Raw genomic sequence first — 12,751 nt, forward strand, 5'->3', positions numbered from 1 at the left:
AATTATAAATGACGTGTTTCGTTCTAATGTGCTATGTAGGAGTATAGGATTCTGATATAGTTGAATTGTTCTTCTAATGTAGTTGAGTTCTCAGCCTGTTCCCTTAACTTGTTATATTTCTGGTACGAGTCTTGTAGCAAATCTGTGTGCATATCAGAGGAGAAATTTGGAATGTTCACTCTTAGGCCTACACAAGTGCTGCATTCTTCTTTTTATTTTTTGCAGGTTATACCTGCTAGAGATAATGTTAAGAAGCCCAGCAAGAAGCATTGCCATTTTATATATTTCTTTGGCAGTGAAAACTAGTAAGTATTTACAGTACAGTATATTGAAGTTCAAATTTTCATGTGTGAATAAATAAAAAAAATGTATATATATTGTGTGTGTGTTTACATATGAATGTACATATAGAGGGAATGTTTGTCTGTCCAAAGTTGGAAGTCAAATACTTGGGGCTAGTCTGGCCCTAATTTGCAGACCAACATACACATGGACAGACCCCAACATTTAGGTCCTTCTACTATATCACGTATGTCTAGAGTTTCTACTAACTGCTTCAAAGCACTTTGATTGTGCAGTACTCTATGAAATGCAGGCGACATATCTCTTGATCAATACATGTTAAAAACTTGGTAGGTTTTTGATTTGCACAGTAAAATATAAATTTTTTGAATGAAGGCTACAGTAGGAAGTGCAAAATAAACCCCCATGATGAGTCAAGGTGAAATAAGCACAATTAGAACACTGTTAACCTTCAACCAGCATATACTGTACAGTATTAGAAGTATTGCTTTAACAAATGTTTGTCTTCAAGGTGGAACTTGACTAGGAGTGTTTTTTTGCTATATACATCAGACCTGGCTTTCACAATGCCAAATTATGCTTTTCCATGGATGGTTTGGTTCAGTCATAAGCAGGCATTTCATCTATAAACACCAAATACTTTCTACACATTGCCGCCATTCATGCAATGTTGGGCCAAATTCCCATGTCTTTTCAACATCTGTGGGTGACCCTATTTTTTCAGTTACTGTATAAGCTGCAGACATTGCTCCTCCTAGCATGCAATTTCCTCTTCTGCATCTTTTTAGGAATTTGGAGGGTGTTAGTTATATTTTATTAGACCTCATACCCATATTTTTTTTTTTTAGGACTTTTTTTTTACAGTTTGATCAGATTCATTCTTCTATTTGGCAATCTCTGCAAAACCTTTGTATATATATTCAATTAATTTAATTGCATTACTTGACCACTTAAAATGTCCTTTATGTTAATCTAACTTCTGCTACTTCACATGTCAAATTCAGTTTTCTTTATTCTCAATAATGTCCTATCCTGAGTTGCCTCTGGTCTTGTAATCCATGCCATTATCTTGCCCAATTTATGTCATTTGTGAGGAAACACAATAAAACTTGTCTTGATTGCCATTGTGTTCCTCCTTTAGTCATTGTCAAAGTGAAGATGGTTGGCAGCAGATTGTTAAAACAAATGGCAACTACAACACCAATCTTAAAACCCTCAGTTGTATTCTATGTAGATTGGAAAAAAATCCTCTGGATAGGTGTTAGGAACTGCTGATCAGTTGATCTGCATGCATGCCGATCTGGTAGTACTCAACTTTTTGTTGTTGCATGATGGAGCTCCATCTTTTGGACATCACATTTCTGGTTGTCTGGCATCTAATTCAATGACCCCTGACCTACATGTGAAGGGTGTTTGCACTTCGTGTTTATGGGAATTGAGATTAGAGTCTTGCACCATAGCTAATATATTTGGTGTATTGATTGTTCTTGTATTGTTGTAGTTCTCTTGTAGCTGTGAATTGAGGTGTCTTCTATCGCCTCTGCTGTGTGCTAATTCAGTTTGCCATCACATAAACTGCATGAAAGTACTTCTGTAAAGTTCCAGTTTTCTCGTGCCTCTCCCAATTTTCTCTTATAAGAAAGACACATTCTGTTGACCCCTTTTGGTCTCTTTCTCTCTAAAATTCCATTGCATTACATTTGCTAGGATTGAATTCTTGAAGTCATTTATCTTCCCAGACTTACAGCTTGTCTTCAAACGTTACATTTTCCATAATTTTAACATATATACTGTATATATGTAAATGTGTGTCAGGATATGTGCTATGTCTAATGAAACAAGAGTGACATTTTTGTTATTTCTGTCATTATAGTGCTTGGATTGAATCTGCCAACATGAAGCCATATTTCCAGTACAAAGCGCGTCTTATGAATGCCAACAAAACTTCAACATTTAAAGAGGCTGTGGATTGTATTGAAAAATACATAGGAGAAAATAATATTTTGGTAAGTACTTTGTTATATTTCAACTTGTTCTCTTAAAGCTTGAAACTTTTGCCCTCTGCAACCTCTTATATGTCGAAGCAACGAAAATCGGGAAAGGTCGGTGCCATGCCAGAATTTTTTTTTTTATATATATATACTGTATTGCCTTGACCACTGCCTAATGATATTGACTCTGACCTGATGTTGGGTCACCAACACCAATGTTTAATCAACATTATTGATACTGGTTTAACTTCAGATCAAGAAGTATGCCTTTGATTGGCTCAAAATCTATTTAACATTTCATTTTCTGGGTTTTCGGAAATAGTGGGTATGTGTGTAGGTGTATGTGTGTGTGTAATTACCTAAATGTAATTACTTCAGTGTAGTTACATAATGAGAGCTACACTCATCCTGTCCCACCTTCCCAGAATTCCTTGTCATGCGATGCTTTGAACCTACTGATAGTCTTGGTGTCCATTGGCCCCCCCCCCCCCCACTTGTTCCAAACGTCTACCACTTTGCAAAAAGAAATAGAACTTTCTGATATTTGTGGGGCACCTTTGTTTCCTTAGTGTGAATGCGTGTAACATACAGTATATAGTGTAAGTTTTTAATTTTAAGGGTTCACTATTATAAAAGATGCATTATGCATGCAAATGGAAAATAAAATGATTTACTGTAATGTGATGCATATTTTTTCTGGCCAAACAGGTTCCGGACATGAAAGGAGGGACTAATGCTACGAATCATTCAAAAAAAAGAAACACACCATCCAAAGAAAGAAAAATCAAGGTAGGCAACAGCTTTTGACTCAGTTGGGTTAGTTGGAATAAAATAAATGTGGCAGGTGTGGAGGTGAGGCAGCAGGTGTGGAAGCAGGTGTATAGTAAATCAACATGTGTTTGGAGAAGAAAACAGGCATGGGGGTGAAGGTAAGTACATATTATGCAATAGGTGTTGGGTGAGGCAGTGGACATCAGATATCACAGTAGATTGTGTGTAATGCTGCAATTAATTAACTCGTACAACAAATTTAGTGTTATGACTGTACACCTTCTATGTACAGAATTGCATTAGTAATGGAAGGGAGAAAGTATGAAGCTCATTCTTTTCAGCACACTTTTGCTGGTGCGGTAGGTGATAATGTAAGCCTTGTTCCTTGCATAGAGACAGTTTAGTTTTTTGCTAATTAGAATGTGGGACGTTTGCATAGCTTACTAGTTACAGGTACGCAGTCTTTTAAATATAATAAACGTGAAACAATACCTACACATTTCCAAAATTTGTTGGTACAGTACAAATATCTTGTCCTAAGTCAGCAGTTGTTGAAAGCAGATGATAGATATTTTTTGGTTCCAGGTTCTTGCATAATTGTAGTCATGTATGTACTCTAAATATATAAATCTATGTAGATAAATAATTTTTGAATTTTGTAACGTATATCAGTGGGTTTTTTCGGTACAGTATTTTCTTTGAAGAGTCTTTCTATGAAGGCTTACCTTAAGTTAATTTTCATGTTTCATTTCATTCATCTGGAGTTGATAAAACTTTTAGCAAACACTTGGAGCTTCTGTTGAATGATTTGGCACAGTGGTTTTGTTACTGCAAAAAAGTCATCTCTTGGAGTATGAAACTGTAGAAAGAGTAAATGTAACTTCTGCAAGCACATATATTTGAAAGATTGAAGAAGGAACCACAAAAGAAATAGTAGTAGTTACTGAAAGCATAGTACTGTACTTCCATGACAATACATTTGTATGTCCAATTAGCCAGTTTTAACATACCTGTATATGAGTCCTAATTTTTTAGAAGCATGTATTAATTCATTTGCTTGATATTATAAAATCACATCTTTTTTTTTTTTTTTTGCCAGGCAACACCAAAGAGGCGGCCAAACAGTGATGCCAGTGGTGGAAGTGCTAAACGCATCAAGACAGAGTCAGTAAGACTGAAAGATCCTTCACTCACAACGTCTCCGAGTCACAACTCAAAGGCCCGTGTATCAGCACTTCTGAATAGGCCAGTTCACATTGAAAGACCAGTAAGTGTTTTATTAATGTAGTGTTATGCGTATGTGTGTTAATTCTTTCTCTTAAACCTTCGCCTTCCTTCTCTCCAACCACCCTCCTGCTTGAAGGAGGGTGGTTGAAGTAATGAAGGAAGCCTAGTTAATAGGGTAGTCATGAAGGAAATTTGGTTGATAGGTAGTAATCAAGGAAGCCCGATTTATGGCTGAAAATCATTAACAAGTACACATGCTTTAGATTTTGGTTATTTGTGATAAATCATTTATGGTAGCATGTGTGCAAGATGAGTTTTAAAATATGAAGTATAATATATGTCTTTTTTCCTTTTCTTTTATAGGAAACGCCGCCCTTAGATGTGGGTAGCGTAAGTCAGACGTTAAAAGATAAGAAAATTGAGCCATCTGGGCTGAAGTTTGGATTTTTAGGCTTGGGTATTATTGGATCTGGCATTGTCAAGAATCTTCTCAACAGTGGACACAGTGTAATGGTGTGGAACAGGTCTTCAGAAAAGGTAAGTACAATAGCAACATACTTAATGTGGTTTATGATAATTATACACGCGTGGAAGTTTTTAGTGTTTTCTTTTCGTAGCTTGGGTTCGTTATGTGTTTATTGTTTTTCATTTCGTAACTGTTCTTAATTTTCAGTGATGTGAACATCAGATCATTTGGGAATGTATTGGACGAGGGAGTGGGGAATAGTGGGGAAGACGAGGGGTTTTGAGTGGGGATGGTGGGGAGGATGAGGGGGATTGGGGAATGGTGGGGAGGATGAGAGAATGGGTGCGGAAGAGGGGATGGGGGGAATGGTGGGGAGGACGAGGGTATGGAGGATGGGGGAATGGTTAGAACAGGGAAACGGGAGGGTTGCTGTGGCCGGGTACAGCTAGTATGTATGTGTGTGTGTGTGTGTGTATGTGTATATATGTATGTATGTATGTGTATATAATATATACATATATATATATATATATATATATATATATATATATATATTATATATATATATATATATATATATATTATATATATATATATATATATATATGTCGTACCTAGTAGCCAGAACGCACTTTTTGGCCTACTATGCAAGGCCCGATTTGCCGAATAAGTCAAGTTTTCCTGAATTAATATATTTTCTCTAATTTTTTTTATTGGAGTTAAAATTAACGTAGATATATGAACGAACCTAACCAACCCTATCTAACCTAACCTAATCTATCTTTATAGGTTTGGTTAGGTTAGGTAGCCGAAAAAGTTAGGTTAGGTTAGGTTAGGTAGGTTAGGTAGTTGAAAAACAATTAATTCATGGAAACTTGGCTTATTAGGCAAATCGGGCCTTGCATAGTAGGCTGAGAAGTGCGTTCTGGCTACTAGGTACGACATTATATATATATATATATATATATATATATATATATATATATATATATATATATGTCGTACCTAGTAGCCAGAACTCACTTTTCAGCCTACTATTCAAGGCCCGATTTGCCTAATAAGCCAAGTTTTCCTGAATTAATATATTTACTATAATTTTTTTCTTATGAAATGATAAAGCTACTCTTTTCACTATGTATGAGGTCAATTTTTTTTTATTGGAGTTAAAATTAACGTAGATATATGACCGAACCTAACCAACCCTACCTAACCTAACCTAACCTACATATATAGGTAAGGTTAGGTTAGGTAGCCAAAAAAAGCTAGGTTAGGTTAGGTAGGTTAGGTAGACGAAAAAACAAAAATTCATGAAAACTTGGCTTATTAGGCAAATCGGGCCTTGCATAGTAGGCTGAGAAGTGAGTTCTGGCTACTAGGTACGACATATATATATATATATATAAATATATATATATAATATATATATATAATATATATATATATATATATATATATATATATATATATGTCGTACCTAGTAGCCAGAACGCACTTCTCAGCCTACTATGCAAGGCCCGATTTGCTTAATAAGCCAAGTTTTCCTGAATTAATGTTTTTTCGACTACCTAACCTACCTAACCTAACCTAACCTACCTTTTTCGGCTACATAACCGAACCTAACCTATAAAGATAGGTTAGGTTAGGTTAGGTAGGGTTGGTTAGGTTCGGTCATATATCTACATTAATTTTAATTCCAATAAAAAAAAATTGACCTCATACATAATGAAATGGGTAGCTTTATCATTTCAAAAGAAAAAAAATTAGAGAAAATATATTATTTCAGGAAAACTTGGCTTATTAGGCAAATCGGGCCTAGCATAGTAGGCTGAGAAGTGCGTTCTGGCTACTAGGTACGACATATATATATATATAATATATATATATAATATATATAATATATATATATATAATATATATATAATTATATATATATATATATATATATATATATATATATATATATAATATATATATATATATATATATATATATATATATATATATATATATATATATATATATATATATATATATATATATATATATATATATATATATATATATATATATATATATATATATATATATATATATATATAATTGTTGAATATGACCGAAAGGGTAAGATTAAGGATTCTAACACGAATCTTCTCAATATTTCTTATGTTTTTCTTCACTGTCGGGGATAGTTGAAAATTTAACTCTTCAAAGGTCATTTTCATGTTTTATTTGTAGTCTGACGCCTAGAAGTGTTTCGCAAGAGCACTTCTTACAATTTCAAAGACAATTTTTTTACTTACTCATATCGTGCTTATATTCGTTTGTGGGTGAGGTGATGGGATACAATTGTTTTTGGGTGAGGTGACAGGAAACAAAAGACAAAACACGAAACACTGGATATATACAATGGGCACATAATCATGGGTATACATTCTATCTTCTTGCTTCTGTGCTGGTTCGGGGTCTTGAAGTGGGTAGAATGTAATTATGTGATAATTGGCTGTTGATTGCTGGTTTTGACTTTTTGATGTGTAGGACCTTACTGATGTCGAGTTTCCTGTTATCGTTGTATCTGTCAATAATTTGTGTTGCTTGTCAAGATGTCCCGGGTGATGGTCTTGTTGTGTGTGGAGATTATATGCTCCTTAATGGAGCCCTGTTGTTTATGCATTGTTAATTGCCTAGAAAGAGACATTGTTGTCTTGCCTGTATACTGAGAGCTTTGGGGTTGACAGTCCCTAAGTGGGCACGTGAAGGCATAGACGACATTTGGTTTCCCTTAAGGCGTTCTATTTGGTGTCTGGAGAGTTCTTTGTGAGTAGGTGTGCCGTTTTCTTGTTTTTGAAGTAAATTGTTAATTGTATCTTCTGATTTATGTCTGTGGTGATAATGTTCCTATTAATAATATCTTTAATAATATTAAAGATATTAATAATATCCTTAATATTAATATCATTAATAGATATTATTATTATTATATTAATAATATCTTATTATTATTAATATAATAATATTAATATTAATTAATTATATTAAAGATATTATTAATAGGAACGTTATCCCCACAGACACAAATCAGAAGATACAATTAACAATTTACTACAAAAACAAGAAAACGGCCAACCTACTAACTCTCCAGACATGAAACAGAATGCCTTGAAAGAACCAAATATCGTCTATGCCTTCACATGCCCACTTTGGGACTGTCAGCCCCAAAGGTCTCAGTATATAGGCAAGACAACAACGTCTCTTTCTAGGCGATTAACAATGCACAAACAACAGGGCTCCATCAAGGAGCATATAGTCTCTTTACACAAAAAGACCATTGCCAGAGAAATTTTAACAAGCAACACAGAAATTATGCATAGATACAGCAACAATAGGAACTTTGTACTTGGTCGACCCTGTACTTGGTCGACTTGTATCTTTCTGTGTGTGTCGCTGCGGTTCCTGCTTGGCCGGCAGAGAGGTTGACGGATGTGGTTGTCAGGGTGGATACGCAAGTATAGTCCCACTGCCAACTGTCTACCACCCTTCAAAGGGTGCATTGTGATTCCGTCTGGTCGGCTAGGCAAAGCTAGCAGAGTTATGGTTCAATAGATTGCGGGGGCTCTCTCTCCGCTGGACACTGGGCAGAGGCAAGGCTCCTCTTAATGATGTCATTGACTTCGTTTGTCTGTATATATATATATATTTAATTGTGTGTGTGTGTGTGCGTGTGTGTGTGCATATATATATGCACATATATAGTGCATGTCTGGCTATTAGGCACAACATTTTGTGTATCTTTGAACATACAATAATATAGATTCCAGGCAAAGTACTAGAGAAAGTATTTGAGGAGTGATTGGTAAAACATTTTGAGGGGATACCTTACCTTGGGGTTACCTGTGTGGTGGTTCCGAAGACCAGTGTACCCCACGGCCCGGTCTCAGACCAGACCTTCTTCATTGGTGGTGTAGTCAACCAGGCTGTTAGATGCTGCTGCTCGCTGCCTGATGTATGAATTACAGCCTGGTTGATCATGTATTCTTTGGAACTACTGTATATTTAACAGACCATATAGCTTTAGAGGGAAAGTATTATCTAATAAATTAGATACTTTCATGACAAGGACACAATGATACGGAGAAAAAGATGGCTGGGTAGGTTGCATGTTTCTAGACTTTTAAAAAACATTTTGTACTAGTTCATAAAATGCTAGTGCAAGTCAAGCTGGGATAAATGTTTTCTGGGTGGGCTCACTAGGACTCCAGGTTATCCTTCCTTCACCCCAGGTGTGCCCCAAATTCCTGAGCACGAGTCTCGATTTTTGGGTACCTATCACTTGCTTACTATGTACATACCTATGGTGGTTTTTGGTTTTCTAGTACCATACTGTGCTCCAGCTTCCTGGGCAAGTTCCCTTTTTTTTCGGGTCCACATGTTACAGTTGAGTGCCCAGATCTTTATTGGGCTCTTTGGGCTTCTGGAGTATACCCGTGTTCCTTGGGGTGCACAAACCCAAGGGTAGTTTCCTGGTTTTCCCTCGTGCCCTGGATGTGTGCTCCAAATTCATTAAGGATGACATTAACGCATAAAAAATTCTGAAGGTAATTGACTGGGTAAACAAGGACAAATTATTTGGTAAGGATGGTGCATGAATACAGGATCACAAATGATAACAAATTACTGTGCTCAAATGAGCCAGACACACTAGAAAAAAAGGGGGGGGGGGAGTACCTAAAGAATCTAACCTGTCCCTATCTTAGGTGTAAATAGGCAATCCTAATATACCCTATCTTAGGCCTTATTTGGTACATATATATGTGCTATACCAGGACAGTTTAGTTTTTTTGTGCCTTCTGCAAAATTAATAGTACAAAGCATGAACATATGAAACATCCGGTGAGTAGGTTCAAACCCTCATCGCAGCAGCCCTTGTGGATTAGTTCATTTGATATATCACGTAATTGTGATTTCTATGTGTATTGAAGTAAGGGCGTAGAGGTAGAACATTTGGTTAACAGAGCCCGGGTGCATGGGGAAATTGTGTGACACCCTGATTGGGCTTCGGAAAAGCTTTGGTATCCTAATGAGGGCAGTAGCAGTCGAGGTTGCAATTCTTTTAACCATGTAGTGGTACAGTTGACTAAGGTGCTTCTGGGAACATCCTGTGCATAGGTTTGAACCCTCATCAATGCCCTTGTGGATTTGCTCATAAACATATGGTTTTCTGCAACAGGCCATTTTTGTATATACGACCAAGTAGTTGCTATAAGAACTAGTGTTTAGAGGATGGGTTGTAGAATGCATTGAAATCGTATAACTTACCATATATGAAGGCTGCCTGGGCTTGGATACGGTATTACTTGGACAGGTATGCACCAGACTTTTCTGCGGCACTTGTAATGAATTTTGACACGCATTCAAACTGCTGAGGTAACCTGATTCCGATAGTAACAGCAGGTTATAGTGTACGACTGGTGCTGTGGCCGAGTGATTGTGACCAAGGATTATCTCTATTGGCGGATGAAAAACTGCCTGTGTTCTTGGATTTGTATCTGCTGACTATATCTGCCATCTGGTGATTAATATTAAATATAATTTTGAACTTGTTTCCCCAAGTTATATATAAGTACCTTATTTATTTTCACTATTTGGGAAAATAATAAGAACACTTATTCTCTTTTATCATGTTGTACCCATCTTAGTCAAATCTAAAATTGATTAGCATGGACTCTTCATTGAGCCATCTGATTCTTCAAAAGCATGCATTTATATTCAAAATTTCAAACCCAGCATGGTGGGAATATAAGGCACCTAGTCCTTAACATCTCCAAAATCGGTTAATTACACAAAAAAAAGTAGTTAGTAATTTACTATTGTCACTTGCAAACAATTTGACCTCAAGAAGCATTTTTTTTTTTTAGTTTATACAAATTTAAGTACCCTGTATTGGGTATACCTCATTACAGGGTACTTAAGTACATACCCTTTATGTACAAAAATTTGTACAATTCCAGTACTGTTGAATAGATATACTGTAGCTGTAATTATGAATGGTTATAATGCTAATGCATTTATATTAACAGATTATTATATATAGTATAGTTAGAGACTTAAATTTGCCACATGTTTCAAGTTCTCCGTCGTCATGCTGACTTTCTAATACAGTACTATAGTGACCAGACTCCCAATGGGAGTTCCAATTAGGTTATCAATGGTAGCATTTTATAGAAACTTATTTCTCTAGAAGTATGTTACTTTGCTTATGGCTGTTTCTAGCTTGATTGTTTTGTTCCATCTGGCTAATACTGTATGTGAATTATTTTTTATGGCTTTAAAGTTTGCAGCCTTGGCTGGGGTCACCAAGTTAGTCGTGATAATAGATCCACTTTCTGTAGTTCCTTCTACTGTCATTTGAGCACCATGACTTTCCCACCTCTTCACTTGAAACAGTTGGTACAAGCTAGAAGTTAAGAAATGGTTTAACAAAATACACTCTCTGGGTCGTAGCTTAAACCACCTCGGACTATTTTCATTTTAAATATTGTAATGTGTTTCAAAAATCAGTAACCTATTTGACCCACTTCCTTGGCATCTTTGAGAATTTTCTTTGTATTTTTAATATTTAAAGAATATATATATATATATACAGTATATGGCATTGTTGGTACATTTGTAGTTCTTGGAAAGTCCAAAATAAGAGAACCACGCATCTTTGCCCTGGGGCGTGGAATGTCTAACAAATATACAGTAACTGTTCTTACAGAGCCGACACATTTATTTAAGTACAGTACAGATTTGGGCGAGGCTAATGACATCATACTAGACCTCTGCTTTATAATACTTTGTGCTTAAGATCAGCTACAAGATAAACATTCATAAAACAAAGCAAGAAATTTTATTTACTCGTATTTGCATCCTGCAAGATGTTTAAACAAAATTTTTAACAGTCAAGTGTTAATCGTCATACAATCTTCTTTGGAAATCTAACCAACCAGTTTTGTATTCTTAATTTTTAGATAGGGGGCATGCCTAATCGTGCTAGTGTGGATAGAACCACAATTGGGAAAGAGTGTGTATCTTCCAAGCATTTGACTAACTAGGCATTCAAAGCCAAATGTTCTACTTGATATAATTAGGACCGATTACACCTCCAACTTGAAAGTTACTCTTTAACCCAAGAATTTTAGTTAGATGATATTTTAACTGTGAACATAATTTGCTAATGATTTCTTGTATAGTACCTTGATTGTTGAGAGAAATGGCAATAATATGGTAAATTCACTGACAGAAGCTAATGACTAAAAGATGCTAATATCATCTTTCTCCAATCTTTAAGCTTGAGTATTCTATAGGTATGAAAAACTTAGGATGGTGAACCGGTTATGAAAAATTTTTTGAAGTAATATTTTTGTAAAAGTAGTAAACAAAGATGACTAGCAACTATCTGGCATACTAACACCTATTTATTATACAGTACTGTATTTGTTAATGAACTGCTGTATTTCAATGTCACCTGCCTTTCAGAAGCAGAATTAGTCTTTATAAATTTAATTTTTTTTGAAGTTTGTATTTAATTTTCAAAATGGTGCCATTACTGATAAAATGGTGGTACTTAAGAGTCACTGGTAAGCAGAAAAATATCTTTGAAATCTCAAAGATTATTGCACTAATGCTATAATAGAATTACTTATTCTTCAAATTGTTTGGGAATACCGACAGTTCGTTGTACTGTACTAGTTAGAATGTAACGTTGTTATTGTCTTATTGCCATAGTCTTAAATATCCCTAATTAATCAGCTGAGTTTAGTATCCCATGGGCAGCTTGGGCTCGAGTGCATAAAAAGCTAACCATGACTCTTTTTACATCATGTAAAATTATGTAAATTTTTATTATGTAAAACTGCTAGTGTTCTAATTAGTACATCCTGTTAGCATTCCCAAATGAATTTTACTGTATTGTCAAGTTGGGGAAATATTGTACCGTGCATTATTTGATTATATA

The 12,751-nt window shown here is 35.4% G+C and overlaps 1 protein-coding gene across 2 annotated transcripts in view; it reads left to right on the top strand.

Moving 5' to 3' along the window:
• The window catches only part of Ndf (Nucleosome-destabilizing factor), a 54,219-nt gene that overhangs the window by 4,434 nt on the left and 37,034 nt on the right, over window positions 1–12,751 (top strand). For both annotated transcript variants that reach the window (XM_069331238.1, XM_045739450.2), the window contains exons 3-7: window positions 226–305; window positions 2,177–2,309; window positions 3,003–3,083; window positions 4,165–4,332; window positions 4,656–4,829. In XM_069331238.1, coding sequence (XP_069187339.1) covers window positions 226–305; window positions 2,177–2,309; window positions 3,003–3,083; window positions 4,165–4,332; window positions 4,656–4,829 — 636 coding nt within the window. The remainder of the gene's footprint in view (window positions 1–225; window positions 306–2,176; window positions 2,310–3,002; window positions 3,084–4,164; window positions 4,333–4,655; window positions 4,830–12,751) is intronic.

Source organism: Procambarus clarkii, chromosome 25, assembly GCF_040958095.1.
Source record: "Procambarus clarkii isolate CNS0578487 chromosome 25, FALCON_Pclarkii_2.0, whole genome shotgun sequence".
Classification (NCBI taxonomy): domain Eukaryota; kingdom Metazoa; phylum Arthropoda; class Malacostraca; order Decapoda; family Cambaridae; genus Procambarus; species Procambarus clarkii.